The sequence below is a fragment of the Pogoniulus pusillus genome, chromosome 22 (assembly GCF_015220805.1).
Source record: "Pogoniulus pusillus isolate bPogPus1 chromosome 22, bPogPus1.pri, whole genome shotgun sequence".
Classification (NCBI taxonomy): Eukaryota; Metazoa; Chordata; class Aves; order Piciformes; family Lybiidae; genus Pogoniulus; species Pogoniulus pusillus.
Genome location: NC_087285.1, coordinates 7,369,935 through 7,394,481, shown reverse-complemented (window position 1 = coordinate 7,394,481; position 24,547 = coordinate 7,369,935). Strand labels below are relative to the sequence as shown.

The 24,547-nt window shown below is 40.7% G+C and overlaps 1 protein-coding gene across 48 annotated transcripts in view; it reads right to left on the bottom strand.

Moving 5' to 3' along the window:
- TENM2 (teneurin transmembrane protein 2) overlaps positions 1-24,547 on the bottom strand; it is a 1,869,083-nt gene that overhangs the window by 356,434 nt on the left and 1,488,102 nt on the right. For 2 of the 48 annotated variants that reach the window (XM_064161600.1, XM_064161603.1), the window contains exon 1: positions 2,250-2,509. The exons of 43 other annotated variants lie outside the window; for them this stretch is intronic. In XM_064161600.1, the coding sequence (XP_064017670.1) occupies positions 2,250-2,295 (46 nt within the window). In that variant the 5' untranslated portion in view covers positions 2,296-2,509. Of the gene's footprint in view, positions 1-2,249; positions 2,510-12,536; positions 13,144-13,176; positions 13,246-13,477; positions 13,992-24,547 lie in introns of those variants that run through there. 3 more of the 48 variants (XM_064161602.1, XM_064161607.1, XM_064161606.1) reach the window with 3 other exon arrangements.

Here is a 24,547-nt window from a genome sequence, read left to right as displayed (position 1 = left end):
ATTTGCCTTGAGATTTTTCTTTGGCTTTTGTAATCTCACTGCATTTCTTTTTCTCTATGAAGCAATCTTTACTTTGCTCTCCAGCAACATCTACTGGAATATCAGTAAAATGCTGCTCTCTCTATTAATCACCCATTTAACATCTAGCAGGGCAAAGTTAGCAAATGCCAAAAGGAGACAAATTATCTGCAATTCAGACCCTCATTCAGGGCTCAAACAGAGCAAGTTAGCTTGTCGTCACCCTTCTAGTTTTCTGCCATTTCATGAGGAATAAATTCCTTATGACTAATACTTATCAAAAGTCATCTGCTATTTACACTTAGATGCACTTTATTTAAGTCACGAAATATCATGTAAAATACCACATTACATTGAGGACTCCCATTTTTGTCAGACAAGTTAATTCCAGTTTCATTCAACATGTGCTTAAACAGACCTGAGACATAAAAAGAGCTTGGAAATATGTATAGAAACCTTTTGAAAGGTTGAAGAGAGGTGTAGTGGCAATTCCATGCAAAAATAATAAACAAGCTCAGCAAAACTAAAGCTAAGGAGTAAAAATGTCTACTACACATCAGCGAAATATTTGTGAGTTCAGAAAAAAACCCTGCCCTTTTATGAGAATGAGTAAGTCTGGTTAACTACCACTGAAGATAAAGTAAGAACCTGCAAAGTCCCTATACCCTGATGGGAGCCCAGGCTTCCCTGGGGGCTTGATCCCATTCAGCTGTGTGGTGGCTTGTCACTGCCTATCTTGTAAAATCAGCTCCTGCAAGTGTACACAGAAAGCACTGCCTCTGGATTTTGCCAGGTAGAGAGCACTGTGCATTCATAGGTCTGCAGGCGGGACTGAGTCATTTGGGCAAACTTGCATAAAGACAAAAGTTCTCCAGTAAACATATTCATTTCTATCTGCAGTATGCTCTTCTAGAGGTCTGCAACACTAAAACCTACCCATCAGTGTTTACTCTGTGACAGCTTCTAGAGTTAGCTTTTCCTAGTTCTGCTCTCAGTCAGTTAATTAGTATTCTATTTTACAAATAACTCTGACCACTGCAATATTATTTGCTTTCCTTTAAATCCTCAATAACAGTCTAACTATCCTTGACTGCAAGCTCACTTTTCATTATGACAAGGAAATTCAGAACACCACCACTGCTCAGCATCTCTTCCTTCAATTTGGAGTCCCAGTTTGCTGATAGAGAGCAACTGTCAAATGCAAGCGCAGAAACAGAAGGGGGAAAAAAAGACACCAAAGACAGTGAAGACCCGAAACAGAAGTCCCAACAGTTACATATTCCAGTTGAGAATAAAAGCCACTTATCAGCATGTAACATTTTACAAGTAATTAAAATTATTTTTGCCTTTGGAATCTCAATAGAGCCTCAATGTCTTTTTGCAGAGCACAAGAGAGCACGTTTCCTAAAACCCACAAGCACTTTCATCTATACAATCCCATATTATCACAAGACTTTAGATCACAGGCTGTGCCTGATAAATTAGCTCCTCTCAATAACTGTTAAACAGAACACCCTTTCTTGTAATCCAAGTGCACTTGTGGACAGCACTTTCAGAGTTAACTCCATTTGACAACTGACATAAATCCATTATTCTAATTCGGTGATTGCCTTTCTAAACACAGATGCAGTTTATGAGTTTTAGTCACGTATTTCATTCAAGATGCTAGTTAATCTCAATTTACAAAACATAAACATGAAATAGGCTCTACAGTACGTCTGAGAGGGTATAGCTATTCATCTGATGAAATGCCAGACAAATAAACCAGATTCACCTAGACCTGAACTCAATGCTAGATATTACCTTACTAAATAAACAGTAAATAAGCGCAATTAATTTTTAGCTGTTGCAATCAAATTGCAGAACGCCAATTGTAAGACTCGGAATCTTCTCTTGTACCGAGATTTAAGCAGCGAATTTAACCTTAAGCAAAGTCCAGCTCTAACAAAAGCTGCTTCTCTGATTTATTTTGATACACACAGAAAAGGAGGGGAGGGGGGGGGGGGGGGGAGAGAGGAAGGAACAACAACCATTCCGTGTGAATACAGCACATTCACAAACCGATTTCCAATTCAATTTATAGCACATACTTTACATGTTAAACAAAAGGAATCTGATACACTACCGATGCTGCCTCTTGCTGCAGTTGCTTGCCTCAGTTACAAAACGCTGAAAATCTACCGCTCTGCCCAAGCCACTCCATAAAACATTAAGAATCAGGCACTTCTTACCTGCCTCAGTTGAAGGCTTCCTTCCCTTATTAGCAGTATGAAGCATCCTCTAGCCTTCCCAATCCTCACCACCAGCCTCAAATTGCACAGCTAAGTCCTTTTTTTTGCAAAAAAGAGCCCCAAAAAACAACAAAAAACACACCCCAACCCGCTTATTGAAAGTGATTAGTTTTTGTTGTCCCTTTTAAGTCCCTCCTGCGGGAAAGAGCAGGGGAGCGATGTGACGCCACCTTTTAATCTTTTCCAAGAGTGAAAAGGCAGAAAAGGAGCGCTCGATCAAACTGAGCTTCACACATGACTAAAACTCGCCTGAGAGGCTGCAAGCTCTGGCTAAAGCACCACTAGGCGTAAGTGTAAGAACAGAGAAGAGGGGAGAGTCAATGAAATGTGACAACGTATGTGCATCAAAGACAGGAAAAGAGGGAGAGAACAATAAGAGAGAGATCGAGGCAGCAAGGAGAGAAAGAGAGAGAATGAGAATGTGAGGGAGAATAAGCATGAAGAAAAGATAGGAGAGTTTTGAAGCAAAGAATTCGTAGAATAAAGCCAAACTGTCTGGCAGCTTCTGTTTTTATCTCAGTGAGCATGACATACTGCCTCTCTCATTTAGAAACACATTCTTGTCTCTTCCAGGTTTGAAAACTGAGATAATCACAACGTGTGCCTGTTTTCGCCTGACTGGAATACTTGTGTGTGGTATACCTGAGACGCCCCTCAAACATCTCCTAGAGATGCATTTACATGCAATGAAGTTCATATATTCATTAGGAAAAACATCTCTCCCCCCACCCCCAAAACCCAGGAGCTGCTGATTTCTACTTCAATTTACAATATACTTTAACTGGCAGATGGAATTCTACTTATAACTACTAACAAACTGCCACTGATAAACAAATGACTGAACAAATGTTTAATGTTGATTACTGACTTTTGATAGCAACAAAATATATCAGCATTGATAAATCTGTGTTTAAAAAAAGAGGTATTACTGACTTCCATTTAATTTGTTTCTACATAAAGTTGCACTAAGTAGCAGTAGCAAGCAAAAATGTGACACAGAACTAAGATTTTTTAAAGGAATTAATGAGAGATAAGATCAGAGTTCAAATTACAGAAAAAAAAAAGGCAAGCTAAAACCTAGATTTCTGATTTAATTATGAATTCCTACTTGTTTCTAAAAGTCCACACTAAGCCCTCACACAAGTAGAGCTCATTTTCATAGGAGATGAGGGTGGGGTGTGTGCTGCACTTGTTTGGTTAGTGTTTTGATTTTTTGTTTGGTAGTGGGGTTTTTTAGTTAGTTGGTTTTTTTTCCTAACTACATACACAGTTTGCAACATTTGGACACGTCTGTGATTTGTTTATATCTTTTACTTGTTTAAGGTAAAGGCAAATAGGCTTTTAACAACTAGTTGGCTGGTTAAAAGGCATACTGCTACTCGGCAGGACCAAAACAAGTCCGCGGACAGGCCTGGCTACAGGGATGCAAGGTTAAGAGGGCAGCCAAAATATAAATGAACCCACACAGGAACATAGATTTTTTTCTTGGATACAGCATCCTGCTTGGGCCTCCTCAAGGATCCTACATCTCGATTCTATTATGTAAAAGGAAAGACTATGTCAGTGAAATGATTCTGGAAATCTGATTCTAGATCTCCAGTGTATAGCACACTTCTGTGTCAGCTTCTGCAAGTCACACAGTGCTCCACTCAGGCACCTGTCTCTTGAGGTACCCAGCTAGCTTGAAAAACAGTCTGAACAGCTCTGCACAACTTCCTGTCTTCTTTGGTAAGGATTCCCAGGTACAGAGAGTAGGTTATAAAGAAGAGTTTATGAATTATCAGGGAATCAGTGGCCAATTTCAGCCCTCACTTCTGAAGTATCGTTATTGTACCACATATTTTACAAGACCTGATGTTTTTTCTGTGAAGGTTAACCTGCAGAATCTCACTGCAGGCTGCCATATTAAGCTCTGGACAGATGAAATCCAGTTTTCAAGTATTATTTAAAAATATGAAAAACAACTCCTTAAGCTTGCAAACTGACCCAGACCCCAGAACTACTGTTAAATTTGTGATTTCTTCAGTGTTTCACCTTTCATCTCCCTGCAGGGATTGGCAACACTACAGACTCATTAAAATCAGATTCACACTCATCTTTTTGAGCAACTGTAATCACTTGAGTTTTGTCTGAAATGTACCATGAGAAGCAAAATGCTACAAAGAATACTGGAGTTTTAAACCTCTCTCAATATGTGTATCAACACAGTATTAGCCTGACCTAGCAATGGAGCATTTTGTGTGATGGCTTTCACCAAGTACTTCTCCTTGCTCTGTTGGTGTAAAGAATCGAAGCAGTGTAGCTGCTTTAAAGACCTTCTTGTCTTCTCTTCTAGACATGAAGGAAATAAACAGCACCTGAAGATTCATGAGGACAAAAGGAGGAAAGAGAAACAGCAATCCATGTGTTCACCTATTGCAAACTTTCCAGAGTGTTATTGATACATAATTTAATGGAAGTGCCTAGCTACCTTTTAAAAAGAAAAACAGAAAGAAGTCCCAAGTTCCTATAAGAAGCTTACTCTGCTATGCATTCCTTAAAATGAGTAACAATTAGGGAAGAGAACTTTCCTGGCATTTCCCATCTCATTGTTTTCTCACTCTTCTGGTAAATAGCTATTTTCATGGAAGACTTGATAAGGGGTTTCCATATATCTTACAATTTTCAAACCACACAAACACACATATACATATTCCCTGTACTTATTCCTCCTCACAGGCTTATCTACAAATTCACAAAGCAATCAAACCCCTGTGTTTATAGCTGAGGTCAACAAAACACTTGAAAACATGCATGCAGTTTGCTTTCATGGGAGACATAAGATTGTGTGGCTAAAACTAAGCTTATATACTATACTAAGTTATTTTCTACAAGAACTGACCTTGTGTTTGAAGTGCTTAGTGAGAGAGCTTCAGGAGGAGGTGAGTGGGAGTGGAGAGACAGAGAAAGATGACTGGAATCGCACACTACCTTTCCTGATTCTTTATCCCCTCTCTGCCTGACTGGATGCAGTGATTGAAGTGATTAGAGTGGCAACAAGTTCCTGCCTGGCACAGCAGGCACATCCCTCGTGTGGCTGCCCTGCTGCCACAGGTGCCCTCGCACAACAGGTATGAGAGCCTGCAAGTGAAACTGAACAATAACAAGCACAACGGTTCATCTAGCTTCGTGGTGTCACCAAGGTTCTGCCAGCCTACACCCCGCAGGAAAACTGTTCTCATAAAGAAAATAAGATGGGTCACTGTCACAAGAGACTCCCTTCTGAAGCAGCAGATGGCCCAGTATGTAGACCAGACCCACCCCTTAGGGAAGTCTGCTGTCTACCTGATGCCTTGGTTAAAAGTATGAAGGGAGAAATTCCTACCATAATAGGGCAGCAATGAAGTTGCAACAACAAATTTCAGGACAATCAAGAGAGAATTGAGGGCCTTGGGACAATTGGTTTAGGGGTTAGGAGTACAAGCAATGTTCTTTACATTCTCAGTTGTAGGGAATGATGAGGGAAGAAACAGGAGGAGCCAGCAGATCAATACCTGGCTCCAAGCCTGGTATGAACAGCAGAATTTGGTTGTGGGTTGTTTTTTTTTTGTTTGGTTGTTTTTTTTTTCCTTTTTTTTCCCATCAGGGTCAGTCTACACAGCATCAGACCTGCTGGCAACAGACAGAGTACATCCGTCTCGAAGAAGGAAAAGGATCTTTGCACAGAAGCTCACTGAAAGAACTTTAGATTTCAAGGGAGAAAGGCACAAAATGAGGCTTGCAAGATATATGTACAGAGGTGACACACCAATGTTTGAGGGACTGTGTTAGTGAGGTCCTCTGGTCTACCATCTTGATGGAGGCAGGGGTTGAAGGTCCCTGCAGCAGCAAAGACACAAGAGTTTTTGATGTGTTAGAAACCACAGAAGCACCTGAGAATGGTCACGTACGAATTTGGACTTATGCCTCTGCAAAGGCAGCGAGACCAATAGCTCTTCTGAAGTGGCTCTAAATTCTCCAGAAGGGACAGACAAGCAAGGACTTGGGTCACAGCAACTCCATACAACACTAAAGGCATGAGGAAGAGGAGATGAAAGACGCTCAGAAGAAAATGACCTGGGGATGCTATTTGACAGTTGGCTGAACATAAGCCAGCAGTGTGTCAAGGTGGCCAAGAAGACCACCAGCATCCTGGCCTGTATCAGGACTAGTGCGGCCAGCTGGAGTAGGACATCACTGCTGAGACCACCCCTCAAATTCAGGAGGATTTAGGACTATCTCGCCAAGAAACACATTGAGGTGCTGGGATGTGTCCAGAGAAGGGCAACAGACCTGATGAAGGGTCTATAGCACATGTCTTGTGAAGACCAGTTGAGGAAAAAGAGTTGTTTAGCCTGAAGAAGGATCAGGGGAGACGTTCTCACTCTACAGCTTCCTGAAAGGAGGTTGTAGTGATGTGGGAGTTCATCTCCTCTCCCTAGGAACAAGAGATAGAGCAAGAGGAAATGGCTTCACGTTCTGCTGAGAAAGGCTTAGACTGGATAGCAGGAAAAAAATCTTCACTGAAAGGGTTGTGAAGCTCTGGAAAAGGTAACCCAGGGTAGTGAACTAAAATGTTTGGACACTGAACTGCTTGAGTCCTGACAGCTCCAGAGAGCAAAGCAAGGTACTCTCCTATGGAAGTTACTTGCTATAAATTGGCTACATTTCCACAAGACAGGCTAGGCCTTTTGACTATTGGGAATGCAGAAACTGTGCTTCCATTTAAGCTTCCTCAAGCAGTACTCTAGCTGCGTGCAGGAAGCACACCAGAGAACACAACAAAATAACTACACACCAAAATGTGCTAGTAATGTCATTTTGTGCAGAGATACAAATATCTCATTTCCAGCCCATTTTTTTTACCTTTTCATCATTACAGAGAAAACAACTAATCAGAGCTTTTCCTCAGCCTTATTTAAGGAAACCAAGTTTAGTCACAGAAAACCTCTTGATCTCTTCTCTGCTAGGAACCTGGATCATTCTTCTGCCTGGGTGCGATCACGTCCTCTATGACTGTTACTTAAAAGTAACATAGTAATAGCACAGTGAATAGCATTGCATCATTGCATTTCATGATACTAAATCCCCTATACCAGCAACCCTCTGTCCGGGGCACTCATCTAGAATGTGGACTGTCCAAGAGCAAATTATGGACAAACCAAGTGGCAAAAGACTACAGAAGTACTCATACCTATGAAAGGGGCTACTAAGCAGAAATACTCATTGATTACACATCCTTTGGAGCTAAATGAAAGCCTTTGGCTATGCAAAACAGCACACAATCACTTTCTTCTACCAACATCTTTCTGTATTTTACATCTAGTGAAGAATGCTTCTTGACCAATTACCTAGTTGGATGGCATGAACACAGCATTTTTCCAGCACCGTGGTTTAGTTTCTTCTGTTTCAGACCTGAGGAAAGGCTGTGCCTGTTAGCATTTTTCAGTTACATCGATCGGTTTAATAAAATATACTACCTTTCCCCCCACATACCTTGTTTCAATACCTCTGAATCTTTCTCTTTCACCACAACTACTCTAAAAGCAGAATGGCACCATGAGGCCCTTCATCCTTCCCCAACCACCATTCCCTGTACTGTGATCTGCTCATTGCTCAGAGGAAATAAATACAAGAGTAGCACAAAGGCTAGAATAGAGGCAGAGTGTACTGACTTCTGTTGTTTGCATTTACCTTCCTACTGCCCAGCTGAAAACAAGAAACCAAACGGATGTGGTAAAAGATGTGTCACAGTCAGACATAATTTTACTGCTGAAAGGCAAAAGTGTAAGACTTTGCACAAGTACAAGCTGCATGTAACAGGGGTTAAAGGAAACCATGCAATGCCATTGCTGGTATGAATTATAAAACTACCTAAATCCCGCTTTTAAGCATAACTAATACATGTGATAACATCATTATAAATTAAAATTTGTTTATGACCTCCATTTGTTCCAAACACTACTTTACTCACTACATGCATGGTTGAGCAAATTTATCTATGGCTGCTGGTGTTAGACGACAGAAGAGACAGCCAAGCATCATGCAGAGGAAACAAAAGAGAACACACCAGCAGAAGCTTCTTTAGCAGAAGCAGCTTGTAATTTGGCTCTGAGTCATATGGATTTCTTAACAACCACTGAAAATAATCTTTGATTCTTATAATTGTCAACTCAGTAAGTGATGATAACTAATACCTAGAGTTGTTGTTTATTTATATTGTTAATTTTTAGTTTTCTCCATAGTAAGTGTTAGGATGTTATGAAAGCAGTCATTTCATGAATTAAAACAGTATTTTTGTAAATTGTGCTTGACACAACTAAAATAGGAGATAATCAGCCTGTCCTGGGTTATTTGGGAGTACTGATTTCAAAGCACATGTAATTCCTTCTCCCTTTTCCCCCCAATCGTTACCTGTAAAATCATGAGAGAAATATGCATTAAAATGACATTTCAGAATTAAAACTTGTGTGGCACCAACTTGCACTGCTGACTGCTTGGTACATGCTTGCTTAGAGTTTTTGCTCCAGTGACTGAAAGCAGTCACAGAAGCCGAGGACTTTTGAGCCTGTCGTCAGTACATCAAACGATTCCTTTAATACCTCCCACTGAAGATTTGCATTTTTTTGTATCATCAGTAAACTGATTATCCTCATCCATGCCTAAATAGCTGCCAGTTCAGCTGAACCTCCTGTGCCTCAAACTAACATTAGGGATGGAAGAACAACTAACCTACAAGGTACAGGGGTTTGCCTACTGTGATTTCTTCCTATAACACAGGCTGAAAGCTCCTTCACACTGTTTAAGATATGTTCTGCTTGCAAAGACAAAGACCAGCTTGCAGGAGAGTGCTGTAAGGCTTGTAAAGGATTTTCTTCACTACTAGATAATTTAAGTTCTCTACATGAAGTACAAATCTACACTGAGTCAATAAGAGCACAGAGCTTCACAGTGTACAATTTATTTTAGAGTATTGGGCAACACACTTAAAAACTGAACAAAGCCTAGTTTTACTGCCCAGTCCTCTGAATTAATATGCAACATTCATGCCTTAAGTATACCCTTGAGCATTCAATACTTTTCTGAGCCACAGCTTTGAAGATGTGTTGGTTTCCTGTGCACTAACTCGACCTATATTCAGGCTGACTTCTATTCTGAGATTATTTCTACTGTGAATTCAATTCCAGATGCTACATACATTGCTTTGCTGCACCTGTGATAGAGATCCCCAAAAGCAGGAGGATGTCAACAAATTAAAAGAACACTGCTGTCATTCCCTTATAACCATGGCTCATCAAAACCCATGTTTTTTGTGATCTGATCTTGGCACAAGTGTATTTCCCTGATAATGTGGAAGCACAGAATGAAATCTAGAAAGCTCCTTAAATTATTTGTTGGTATGCCTGAGTCCAAAGACCTGCTGACTTGCCTGGAGCTGAGCTTGATCTGTGCCATGTGCCAAGGACACCTAAAATGCTTTCAGATGGGGAAGGCTTCCCTGAAGAGGCAAAATAAGCCTGCAGCAGATGACTAAAAAATGAAGGAGAAAAAAAAGAGACAGAGAGTAAAGTTATTACAGAACAAAGTTTCAAGATAAGAACAGAAGAGGTCTCCATTCCTCATACAGGGCATATTAAAGGAAATGGAAAACAGGCACAAATATCTTCCTTTTTAACACTTGCTACTGTTTACGTGTGTTTTGATTTCCAATTTTTGCATCAAAACACTGGGTTTCGAATTTGTAGTATAAAGGTCTTACCTTATGAAGGTGTTACTCCACTAATAACACCTGACAATTCACTAAATGCTTCAAACTCATGTAATGATTCAGTGGAATAGTCATACACTACAAAAGAACATCTACAATTCCACAGATCTCATGAAACACATTTGTAAAGCCCACTGAGTCTACCAGGTCAGATGAAAGATCTGTATAGAATTCTGTAATAAACATTCAGAAATTGAGGTCTTCAGCCTCTTGATAAACTTTATAATGAGTTATCACAGTAGCAATGATCTAAGAGGCTGCTCTATAAGCAATGCCATGACAGCAGGATGTAAAAACAGCTGCACAACCTCTACTTGCCGCCTGCACATGTGCAGGGTTCTACTTGCAACGTGAGTCAAGAGGGTTTTTTAATGACACAGTTTCATGCTGTATCTATACTACGACTCAAATAAACGAGTAGCAAAGAAAAAGGGTGGCACTTTCAAGACAGTCTGCTCTACTTTGTTTTATACTGTAGTTCAGAATATAGGGTAAAATGTCACCAAAAAGGCTTGACATGGCATACAAGAACACCTTCAGAGCACTCTCCTCGGCATGCCAGCAGCTCTCATCAGACACAGGATAGTGGTTCTGATGAACCTTTGGTATAAACCAGAACAGCTGTTCCTGTCTTTATCCCTGTCAAACCACTAACAGACTACACATAATGAAGCAAAAGACTGAAAAAAATTGGTAAATGTAAAGGACTGATTAGAATGTTGAGAACAGCAAGAACTTGACATGACTGACTCTTGAGAACTTTAAGATGTAGCAATTTAAATAAATTCTGAAAAAGTGACAAAAATATTTTAAAAAGCATATGTACATTAAAAAGTTGTACAAAAAGCAAAGATGACATGACATGAGAAATGATTAGAACATAAAAAGTTATTTAAATGCATATTTCAGCGTTGGGTTTAAGATAACTGTTTTCACGGCTCTGAAATGCAATCAGATCATATTATAAATAGCTAGATGTAGCTTTTAGGTGTGTTTCTTCTCTTAAACATATCCCTAAATAAATGATGGGTTTTAAAATAAAAAATAAATAATTCCCCTCCCCTTTTTTCCCAGAATATATAGATTTGAATTCTATGGAAACTCAACTGAGACTGTGTTGTTTCTCCCACTCAGCTGACTAGAAGCACTGGTGAACTGTTTGGCCATTATTTGAAATGTCATGCTGACTTCATAATGTTGAAGAACGTTTGAGCAATGCTTAACAGAAAACAGTTTCTGACAAAGTGAAAAAGTAGCTAGCAAGAAAAGGAAGTGTTAACTATTTTGACTTTTAATACTTTTCAGCCAGCCAGTTTACTACAGCCGTCATTTTTGGACGTTGTCTCTCCTCACAGTCATAGAAGCAATTAACTTTACTTATCAGCCAACTCTCATAGAATCATAAGAATGGTTGGAGTTGCAAGTTCTAACCTCACCAGCACAGGCAGGGACACCAGATTGCTCAAGGCCTCTCTTTTACAATAATCCAATCCCTGTCAAACTTGGAATAAGCCAGTACAATTCCAGATGATGAATACCTTGAAAACTCTCTGGAAGCCACCAGGAATAGCTATGAACTGCACTATGCAATACCATGGAGTCACTGCACACATTTCCTGGCAAGCCTTAATGCCTAACCCCAAAAGCATAATTAAGGGGCCTATTCTCACAAAGAGCCCCAAAAGACTCTTTACACATGCTCAGATTGTCCAGTAACCTTTATTTCCTCTTTCCCTGAACGTCCTGGTTTCTCTTTTTAGGGCTCTTAAAACTACACTTCCTCTCCATGTGACTCAGCATCTCTACTGCTTTTCTTTTTCCTCCAAAATCACCCATTTTTCTCCATTAAAACTGTGCTTACTGACCTCAGAGGATAACATTTGGCTCCTCATAAAATGTTATAAAACCTTACTCTTTGGTCTTGCCAGATTTTCTGTTTATAGAGGTTTCAAAGTTAACTACAATAATGTAAAGCAACAGTATACTGTTGTGATGTTTTTTAGTATAAAGGACAGAACTGCAGTCATGCCATAACTAAGCCATAAAGGAAGTTTTAAGCATTCTGTTGCACTGCTTATCTCTATCATATCACCTAGTTTTTACTCAAAATTCAACAAATTTTCTCTTAATCAAATTCACAGAGTTTTAAGTGACATCAACTCATAAAGGTTCATGACAATAGGGGAAAAAAGCATGAAGAAACATATAGCACTGTAAATTTCATTTAAAAATGTTTCTCAGTTTACTAAGAATTACTCAAACCCGTTCTATCATCATAGGAAATGCCTGATTCCAAGTCCAAGTAGTTTCTGATATACACCAGAATGGAAACGTTTCTTTAGGCTTGCAAAGAAGTCCTTCAAGACCATTGAGAGAACATTATCAAAACACTTCCAACATGTGCCGATGTTTAAAGCTCATAAGACAAAATAAACGTTTACCGTAAAGGTGGCAGAAGAGGATGCTCGTCCAGGATAAGCCACTAGACACTAAAGACACATATGTATTTCTCACACGCCACTGAACATCCACACAAAATCCATCTGCAGCCCTACGTTCAGGGAGCTAAGTGCCACCCTCAAGTAGCTCTAAACGCCACGAGCTGCCCCACCTGTGCTCAGCCTGCACAAGGCAGCTGCGTGCCTGGAGACTGCAGGCACGAGAGCAGTCGCGCGACACCAGCCCACTGTAAACCTTCCCTCCCTCAGCTGTGTGCGAACACCGTCCCGAGCCACAGCCATCACCGCCCTCAATCGCGAGGGCACCTGTTCAGGGAACCGCCACCCACCCTGCTCTCCAGGTGCCACCTGTGCTGGCCTGGCAGGACTGCACCGGGGCAGTAGCACACTCGCCCAGAGGTCTCACTGCAGTTCCCCAAATTCCACGAACACCAAAGCGCTCTGTGTTGTCACGCTCAGCACCCACTTCTCACCCAGATGAGTTAGGCAGAGAGGGAATGCAGTGACCTACCTCTAGACACACGCAAGAGAACGGCTGAATCTACCGAACCGGAGCTGCGTTAATCGGCTCCCCAGCCGCGCCCATCCCCGCCCGACCGCAGGACGGTCCCGTCGCACTCACCCGTGGGCCGTGGCACAGACGCGCGGCCGCCCCGGGAGCCGGCGGTGCGCGGCCGCGGTGCTGCCCCGGGCTGGCTGCGCAGCGGCGGCCGCGCTCTGCTGCCGGCTCGAGGCCGGGGCAGCCGCGGGGGGGTGCGCGCGGGGGCGGCGGGCGCCAGCAGCGTCCCGAGCGGCGGCACCTGCGGAGCGCCGCGCGGCCGCCCGGCCATGGCTCTCCGCGGGCCCCTCGCCCGCGCCGCAGGGGAAGCAGGGCTGGGGCTGGGCAGGTGTCGCAGAGTGCTGCCCCCTAGCTCTGCACCCACCTGAAAGGGCGTCCAGCGCCGAGCATCCTGCGCCGCGACAAGGGAACAGCATAAATCCCGAGCGCTCCTCGGGCGAGGGCCTGAGGCACCACTTAGTCAGATGAGCTCAAATAACGTTCGGGCACCAGCAAATGCTTGATGCTGGGCCCGAAAGACAGTGGCAGCGTGTGCACCTCGGAGGGCGGCCCTTCTGAAGAAAGGTCAGGAGAGAGCACAGTATTTGATACAAACCAGAGCTGACAACGTCTGAGCGAAGAAAGAGCTCCAGGAAGAAGATCCTTTGGACACCAGTTGAGGCTGTGATGTGTGATGAATACCTGAACAGCTCGGCTAGGCTCACTGATCAAGAAGAGATGCCAAAGGGACAACACTAATGGCAGTTCTGTCTCGACAGAGTCTTCAGCGTGACAAGGTTGATGCTGTGGGTGCCTGAAGGAATAGATCTTTCATTCTCTTCCAGAGCCAGGTGCAGACTGTGGGCTCTGCTTTTGCGTAAAGAGCAGAATTAGCACAACTGATAGCAGCTGCTAGTAATGTGAACAATTAAGAGCATAGTTCTCACTTGGTATTAACAATTTGAAACATAGGATTCTGGTGATTTAACTACACCACTGCTGAATGATTTTTTTTTTTTGCATGAGTCCAATCAGAACTGAAAGGTTTAAATTAAGTTAACATCAAATAAAAGCCTATTAAAATTTAGCTTCCTATTTGCCACTCGATTACTATTCAGCAAGATAAAAGACAAAATGGGAAAAGTACACAAGAAAAGAGCAGGAAATTGAACAACAGAGGGAGACAGGGACACACAGAATCGGTGCATGTTCCAAAGAGCAGTATGCAAACATGGAATTGTTTTTTTTTTTTCTCTGGCTACAAAGACCTTACTTGATATTCGACTGTTTGTGTCTTTAAGCAAAATAACCACCTCAAATTTTACCTCAGCCAGTTCACTCATGGCCTCAAAGTACCCTGAACCTACGTCCTCATTTGTATCTTTAATACTTTCACATGTGCATTTCACAGGTTCTAAACAGGCTACACACCATGCATTGCCTGCTGCTGAGCCTTAGGTCTGTACAAGTGCAAAGGAATATTGCCACTGCGTCACCTACACCTTCCCAGGAAAGGACTGTTATCCTAGGTAGTAAAATTAAAACAAAACAAAACCCCAACAACTGAACAACTCTTCTTGGAGAAGGCAGAAATGAGAGCCCTGGGTGAACTTCCACCTCTCAGTCTGCCTGCACAGGTGACAGATGCTGCCTACTCCCACACCAATACTCACTGAGCAGAAAAGAAGGTTGCATCCATTTCATTTATTAAGTGGATAATGACTCCATATGCTGTCCTGCAGCCAAACAACAAGTTAAAATTATAGTGTGCAGGCCAAATAACTTCCTTGGAATCTAGAAACATAACTATGCATAATTCCCTTCTTAATGGTTATAAACAGACCAGAGCACTATATAAAAATAACATTCTACACAGAACCATGATTATAATCAACTATGTATGACATTTCTGTGCCATTTGGGTTAACTTTCAACAGCATTCTAACGTAGCTTTTCATTTTTTCAGGTAATACCTTGCTCCAGTAATTTTATTTCAAAGTAGAAAACAACACCTAAGGTCACAGTTACTAAAACAGTTATAGAAGTCAGCCCAAAGACAATTAAAAAAAAAAATCCAATAGGAGCTCCCCCCAAAAACACACAGCAAATACTGACAACATATTTTTTGCATGATGACTGGAAAATAGAATGTAAACAGTAATATTTTTGTTGTTCAGACAAGTTACATTGAACTCCTGGGAGTCAGTGCGTTAGTGCATGCAAAATCCATGACTGAAATAGAGCTTTGGAGATCAAATCACATCTCAGCTTGTGATTCAGTGCTGGAACTTGGGAAAGACAATTATCTTTGATGTGGTCAATTTTTTCTGTTTATATAATGGTGGTAATGATACCTCACAGGACTCATTTAAAGGTTTAATAACTAATGTGTACACAAAATTTTCAAGTTGCTAATTATGATTATTTAGCTAAGTGTTAATCTAATACATATGTAAGAAAACAATATTAACATATTCCCAAAGACAATTAGGATGATAATTATTATTAATGCTACATACACAAGTGCCAATTGTTCCTCCCCAGCCAAGGCATGATGCTTGTACGACATCAGGGGTACCTGACAGCAAAGGCGTAGCACAGCACTTTGAAAGTCATAATGCATGGAAGCTGTGCTTGAAGAGGAAGTGCTTGAAAGAAAAACATGCTAGCAAGTGCCCTCTGAAGTACTGTAAAAAGCCCCATTTTGAGTCAGGCTGAATCACTCTGACCAAGCACTGTGAGTTGCTAATTCTGCGGTGGGGCGGCAGCAGAGCTGGTGAGGACAAGAAGAAAGGAGTTCCATCATGGGCAGCCACACAAATGGTGGCAGCAGTCCTGAGACTGAGGAAGAAATGAGGAAGTAGCAGGAGTTGCAGTGAGAATGAGAGGGCACTGAGAGAGATCTGGGGAAGGAAATGCTTTTGCCAGTTCTCAGGTAATGCTTCACCCAGAAAAAAATAGAAACTACTGCACTTGGTACAGTCCTTGAAATAGAGGAAGGCTCTATTCTAGCAAACATGAATACATTAGGGAAGCAAATAAATGAGAAGACTTTGGAAGGCTCCGGGAAAAGACGAATCCTGTAAACAAGATTGAGCAACAAGTCTTTCAAAGAATCCTTTTGTTCCCAGCACAATGCTTCCAAAATCTGCTTCTTCAGAACGGTATTCATTTAAGACAAAAACTGAAAAAAAAAGATAGAAAAAGGAAAGCCAAGAATCCATTTTAAGGGGAAAAAAAACACTGTAAAGTAACTCCTTACTTTTCACATTTTTTGTACCTATGCCTGGAGGTACATTGCCCACACTTGTAAATGCTGGAGGTTTTACTGAGTTGCATGTTTGTTACCCAGACTGAAGCAGCATTTCCTGATGGGGCCAGCACCATTTTATAGTCAGCAAAAAAAATTGCATTGTTTGGCCTTCCAGTGGCTAAAGGACAACACATGCTGTAAGTCTGTCATGGTGCTTATGGGCAGCCAACTAGAATAAGAAATGAAATATACCTCTTAGGTGCAGCTCACTGCTTCAGAACACATGTAATTCCTGCTGTAGGTAACAGCCACTGTTCAGCCGCAGTTAGCAGTGTTATGTTCTCAGTTTCAAATTGGCAAAAACCCACACCAGCCATGTCCCTGAGGAGTCTTCAGAAAAGCCAGCTATCTGCCTCTGGCCAGCAGTACCTTCTGCAAAGGTGGGAGAAATGTGAAGAGGAAGCTATAGACAGAACGCTTACAAGGGGAGGGTAAGAGAAAGAGGATGGCAGCAGTAGCCCAGCGTAGGAGCCTGGAGGTTTCAATGGCCTTCACTCTTACAGGGACTGACTGGCAATGCTTGCATCATAGGATATTAGGATCAACTTTCCACTGATTAGTTTATGGCTGTGTCAGATCAAAATGAAACTTCAACACATTAAGGATTTCCCTAACAAACAAAAATAGACTGCAATTAGCATATCAAACAAAAGCACAGGTTTCACTTTATCAAGTAATGTAGAAAAAAAGCTGTTAATACCTACACTTCTTGCTCCTAAAGTGGACTTTCAGTATAGCCCTGAGGCTGTAGCAATTATTGTCACCTTCACTGAGGATTATTGCCAATCTACCTCTGCACAGAAAATATACAGCTCATGCTTCAGCTTGTCAGTCTACTGCACCTAAGAATATCAGCTCTTCAAAATTATCATACATTCAAAGTATTTTGTGACTCAAAGAATAGACACAATAGCAATAATAAAGACAAAAAAGGAAATTCTAGTTTCTGTAATGACAACCAAAGGCTTCAGAAATCAAACATGAACACTGTACATTTTTACTTTCTCTCCCTGACAAAACCTGCTTCTCTGTCAGTCCTCCGTTGAAACATGTAGTCAGCAAGGTACACACAAATTTGTGTGCATCTGAAATTCCACAAGTTACAGAACAAGCACCAAAGTTGTCCCTGCTGACAGAAGGTTTCTGACATAAGCCAAGTGTTGCTTGTTCTATCAGACTTGTAGGTACATGAGTGCACATGTATGGACGTGCACACAGCCTGCTCCAAACCCAACCCCCTGCCTGCATCATGCCAGCAGATTCTGCGCAAGAGAAGGAAGATGGGAAAGGAAGACTGCTGGGAGTGAGTGCAGGGAAATGGTGAGAGCTGCTGGCTGGTTTGGATTTGTTTGCTTATTATGTGCTAAAATCCTAAAAGGCTAAAGGCTTTGCTAAAGTGAAGAGGGCTCTAGCAATGTGCACCAGTTTGCAATGTGATTTGAAAAGTTTTCATTTATCATTCTCTCATACTAGCACACTTGTTGTTCAGTCTAGAGAAGGCTGAGGAGAGACCTTTTTGTTTGCTGTAACTACCTGAAGGGAGGTCGGAGAGAGGAGGAAGCCAACCTTTACTCCTTGATGACAAGTGACAAGACTAGAGAAAATGGTTACAAGCTGCATCAGGGGAGGTTTAGGCTGGGTACTAGGAAATATTTCTTCACTGAAAGTGTTATCAAACATTCGTCTGCCCAGGGCAGTGGTGGAGTCATCATCCCTGGAGGTGTTCAAGCAATGTGGATCTCGCACTTAGGGACATACTTCAGTGTTGACCCTTCAGTACTGAGTTGAAGGTTGGACTGGATGATCTTGGAGGTCTCTTCCAACAAGACACATTCTGTAACGCTGTGATTTATCTCACTGTAACAAAGTCTTTACTAGAGTAAATAGATTTTAAACTACTGAACCCCCTACACCAGTTTCTGCAGCCTGTTACACACATACTTCTCCAAGTAAAAATAAAAAACAAATCCAAAGTAAAAAACAAACCCAAAAAACCTGGCTGCAGTCAACAGTAAGAAATACAACTTACTGTAAAGCAAACTACAATTAAACATATTCATGGTATACAACATATTAAAATTAGATGACAAATCTAAGATAAAAGTGACATTTAAGTGAATGATTTCCATAGTCTATGTCCCCATATGTTCTCAATGTTCAAATGCTGTCTCTCTGATAACATCACACTGACACTGAAGCCCACAGAGATTCCTTCAGGGCCACTTAAAAAGTTTTCTATTAATAACTAATGAAATACAGTGGTTTATTGCAATATGTTTATACAGCGCTCTTCCTGCTTTGAAACTAAATCCAAGACTGCACCATGAATGAGCAGCATCAGACTCTCCCTGAAGGGCTCCAGCGGTGTGGGTGATACATTTCTTGTCTCCCCAGAGGTGAAGTATGTCACATTCTCAGTGTTTCCACTCTCACCCGTTTGCAAAGCTACTGACTATTCCCAGGGCAAAATATCTCATATTCACACATGCTTTTTATGTGCTATGGGACTTACAAAAGCAAAGCAAAGCAAAACCCCATTTTTTCAAGCATACTTAAATCAAAATCTGCAAGTAGAAGAAATGTATACAAATAAATTCTTCTGAAAGAAATAATTTCAGCAGCTCTAACACTGGACTTGTAGTGTGTCTATCTATCAGAAAACACAGAGAGGCAAGCAGTCAATTTGGGTTTCACTGACTTGGAGGCAGCAGGCCCATTGACTTTAATGAGGCCAAGATTTCACTCTGAATTTAATCTGAGAAAATCACAGTAGTATTCTTACAGGACAGGGCAGGGCAGTCTGCTGCATGATTGAAAGGGGTGCACAAAAGCATACCAAGTATGTCACCAAGACACACAAGCTACATTTTGATGGAATAAGAATCCAGCACAATGTAGCGTATGTTGCATTGAAAGCTTTTTTGCTGTAGTCATGATTAGGATCTATTATTACAGGTTTTTATTAGAATTATACATAATTGTAATTGATAATATGTTATTATATCCTCCTTTATGTAAGAAGAAATGAATGTCCTCAATTAAGCAAGGAAACAAACTTCTAAGTGAATGCAGGCTTGTGCAGACTGTGATTTATCACAGAGAAGTATTTTTCATCCTAGGGACTGTTTCAGGGCAAAAAGGCAGGCTGGCATTTTCTATGGTTTTGTTTTGTTGGTTTTTTTAAACCAAAATTAACATTCAAATCATAGAACGGCTTAGGTTGGAAGGGACCTTAGAGATTATCTACTCCAACCTTCCCACCATAGGCAGGGATGCCTCTCATCTAGACTCAGCTATTCAAGACCTCATCCAAACCTGCCTTAACCCTCCAGGGAGGAGGTATCTACAGCTTCCCTGGGCAACCTATTCCAGAGTCTCACCTCCCTCATACTGAAGAACTTCTTCCTAAGATCCAGCCTAAACTTACTCTCCCTCAACCTAAAACCACTCCTCCATGTCCTATTCCTAGACACCCTTATGAAATTTAGTCATTCTTCAGCCTTCCTATAGGATCCCTTCAAGTATTGGAAAGCAGCTCTAAGAGCCCCCTGAAGTTTTCTCTTCCCTAGCCTAAACAATCTCAGCTCCCACAGCCTATCCTTATAGCAGAGGTGTTCCAGCCCTGGGACCATCTTCGTGGCTTTTTTGTTTGAAACACAACTTAGAAATACATCAAACAGGTTAAAAATTTTTGAGTCCTACTTCATTTATGTAAATTTTCAGAAGCAGTCATTTAGGTATGCAGATTTTCCAGTAGTTCACAGGTAGTCCAGATCAGGGAAAGCTGCAGTATAGGTGCAACTCACTCAGCCATATGCTGCTTTCCTTAAGTAACCCATTATACAAAAAAATAAATATCTTGTGACAGATTGTTTTGACAGCTAAAAAGATTTAAATTTTTTGAATGCATTTGACTGAAAGGCAAAAATGTTAGATAGATGTTAATTTAGCAGATGTCTAGTTTTGCATCATCAGCCTGAAACAGGCAATTTCTAGCAAGTCTCCTTGCTGTATCACAACATGAAATCCTATGAATTCCATACGGATATGCCTTTCACAAACTTCAAATGAGCCATTCTCATTCAAAGGGAAGTAAAATTGTTGCGAGAATATGGTACCACCTGGTTGTACTTCTGATCAAGCAAGTAAACACATCCAGGGATAATAAAACTGATACACTATCATTTACATGACAGTCTGGAATAAAAGAAGATTATTTGAGACTATATGTTTAAAGCATTAATTTGCATGAGAGAAAGAAATTAGATGGTCTCGTAAACCCCATACAGAGTCATGTAAATCTAATTATCATATGGATAGACATGGACCTACGATTGATTTATTTAGTTACTCACTGCAGAAGTGTTTCATTCTCATTTTGTATTGGTTGTAGAGGAAACTGAACTATTGCTTTACTACAGCTGCTGTTGCTAGTGCAGTTACTTCCTGTTTTGGGGAGCTTTGGGATTCAATCATTACCATAAAACCCATTTTGATGATTTTGTGACTTTGGAGGGTTATGCTGAATAAAGGAAACTTGAACCAGTGAGAAGTTTTCCTAAGATCGGTACAATGCACTTGGCTACAACTCTTTTCAGTCTCACCAGTGGCAAAACCTGTTCTATGCATTTTTATATTGGATTTGCATATAGTATTGTTCCCATTTTACAGAAATGGCAACAGAAATGAAAAGATTAAATTATGTGTGAGAAGAGGAACTACTTACTGCTGACTTAGAAAAGATCCTAGCTTTCAACCCACAAGCGTGAAAATCTGCTCCTGAAATGTGTGTTCAGTAATGCTACCTGATCTCCGAATAATGAGGATCAATGATACTTCCCTGCCTAACAGGAATATTATGAGACAATTCTAAGGCATGAAAGGGTACTGAAAAATTACACTCTCTGATTTATTTGTTTCTATAAGTTGCATTTACCTGTTCTAGTTGTGGTCTGTGTGTTGTGGCAAGCCAATGTGTTTCTGAAATTGAGCCCAGCCTTAAAGTCTGCAGTTCCAAAAATGGACAACCTGCTTCCTCAGGAGCAACATTCAGCTGGTCCAGATGCCTTATCTAGTTTTTCACCTTTTGCTAAGTAGACGCTTGTTATTTCATAGCCCTGATTAAGTTCTGACTCTTAAAAAATTGTTTGGGTTGGATCTTTTCAGCTTCTTGTTACGTATGTCTCATTTTTTTAAGAGATAATACGGCAACACATCTACAAGCTGAAGAATGATAACATCATTAAAGAATTCTGGGAGACAAAATAAGAATTTGCTTAATGTCAACTGAGTAGAAAATTTTTAAGTACTCTCTGATTATTCAAAACCAACTCTCTCAAGAATCAAAACTAAAAAGACAAGTTAAAGGAATGAAGTTTCTTTCCCTAGTGAAGCCACATCTAAAAGTGACTTAAGAAATAGAAACTACAGTAAATAAAGAATACAAAATAATGCTTTTGCCTATATGTCTTAAATATGTTAGGTCACTACATCAAGCCCAAAATGTCCTTCCCCCCCCCCTTTTTTTTTCAGTACATCTTTGTATCTTTACAATGTGAAGGAGAAAAAAAAGCTGTGGAGATGAAGTTTTTACAAGTAGTAAATCATCATGGGGGACTGAGAATCAGTTTATGATTCACACTTACGATCTGGTCCTGGTTGTTTAGATACACCTGACCTGGCTAATGAGGCTGGGTGGTAATAACATCAAATGTCTGAGACAGATGCCAAAACACCTGCAAACCCTACTATAAGTTGATGCTTACAGCCTTGATTCCATCTGCTTAACTTAACAGAAATCTTCTTGCAAATAGGGAAAACCATTGCTAAGGAAGATATTGTTTAGTATTATTCTTGGTTTGATGGGTATAATTATCCATTAATACCGACTTTTTATTCCACTGCAGAAAATCAATACAGAAGAATAAATCTTTATAAAAATCTCATCTTGATCACCAAAAGAAATTGTGTTTAAATTAAAACAACTCTCCTTGCTCCTGGACTGACACAAAGTAAAAGCTGGCATATAGAAATGGATCAATTGAAGGCATTTCTAGAGATCCTTTGAAGAGAAGATAACAACAGCAGTGTCTCGGTATCCCTATTACCCATGGGGGGGGTTGCTCTTGCATTTTCATTGACATGTCAATTACTTGGAAGGGGAGCAGGAATAAAGCCTAAGGGTGTTGAGTTATAAATTAGGACACTCAAGTTGACAGAGAGATTAGCTCAGTCTTTGAGGAAGGAAGAAAGACAGAATTCTATAGAATACCATTTATCAACTGATTCTTTCACCTCTGAGTAGTATTTTAAGATGTTCTCCAGAAGTATGACAAACTCCTTGCCCTGACGAACATGCCCTGCTCTGACAAACACTAGGAATTCAAGAGAAGGAAAAGATTCCATCCACGTTTAAACAAACACAAAATACACACACAAAAAGTATTACTGAACGCAGGAAAACCGAACAGCCTCCTGTGTTGAATTTTTCCATACATCTATGGATTTTAAACTAAACACACTTATATTAAACCCCAAAAGCTCCAAATGCTAAAATGCATTTTGTATTCTATTGTGCAGCAATTCCTGACCAATTACAGCCTTAAAAACAAGGTGAAACCTGCAAAGCAAGATTGTTTACCTCAACCCTACTTGAACATTTTGGTGATGTTTAGAAACTCTCCTTTCTAGTACAGATAATACGGTAGTGAGGCCAAGTGACTAGAGAAACAAACTGGAGTTTAGAAAAGCAAGTTGTGTTGTGAAATTTGCTTCAGGTCATTTGCCTCCTTCTTCCTCAATGTTCTCATCTGTAAATGGAGATAATGACACTAACCTTTTCTATAGAAACACTTTGCAACCGACTGATTACAAGCTGCATGCAATAGCTAAGTATCATTATTGTAAACAGTAGCTGAAATTAGAAAAGTCACAATATATGGAAAACTGCCATTATGTAAACTGTTTGTGCAGCATTTTGATGATGAAAAAGATGTGCTGATATGCCCCCCTAAGTTCTAAAGAACATCAGCAGACCATACCACTGTAAATCAGTCCATTTCCAGTAATGCTGTTAAGCCATGCATGCAACCTTCCCTGAAACACATTCATTTCTCCATTTTCACAGATTGAATGCAGAGAAATACTATCTCCTAACCAGGCTTCATTTTCCAGAAGTCTCTTTCTACACATTCATTTTTCCCCCCAACATTTTTATTAAGTCTTCACAGAGTCTTTATAATCTAAGTGCTGGCTTTCATACTTTTATTTACATCCCATGTCTTTAAAACTTTCAGGTGTACTCAGAGACCTACAATTTAGGAATACACAGTGGATTTAGAAAGAGGCTCAGTCAGAAAGCAACATAAAATAAACCCTTGAAATTAAGAGTTGACTGGGATTTGGTGTGGGGAGCAAACACTTTTCTGAGCAGTCTAATGGTTACGATACTGAAGAAGTGGACACTTGCTCAGTTGATACTCAGTTCTCCTGCACTATTGCAGGGGAGTTTGACCTACTGAAGGATTTATCACTAAACCTGAAATGCAGGTGTGCTAGTTTGAAGCAGGCTAGAATGTTTTGGTGAGAAGAACTAGATTACAGGCTGTGTAAAGAAAACAATGGTGATGCCTACTTAGCTCACAGGCTTGCTGAGATGCATAGGAACAAGAAATAAAAACATTAGATAATCACTCTCACTCAAACTGCTGGCGGAGCTACATCTTACTCTCTGACCTCACCCTCCATTTTGGACTAATCCACTTGGCTTCCTAACCCCCTGGCCGACCCTCTATTCTTCCTTGGGACTGCGGTAAGGTTGAGAGGGGCAGAGGGAACGTGAAGGGGCGGTTGAGAGCCCGTCCTGGGGAGGGGAGTTGTGTTTCTGTATTACCTTTTTATCTTGTATATTTCTGTCTATAACTGTATGTACTGTAAATATCTGCTTGTATATTGTGCTAGCTGTAAATATAAGCTTCATTCATATTTCCAGAGCCAGCTGAGTCCAGTCTGGGTGATTTCTAAAGTGTGGGGGGACAGGGAACACCCAAACCATCACAACAGGTGCAGATCCTCTGCAGATCTGGCTGCCTGAAGAGGAAAAAACATCAACCATTAAGCACACCTAATTTATTTATTTATCTG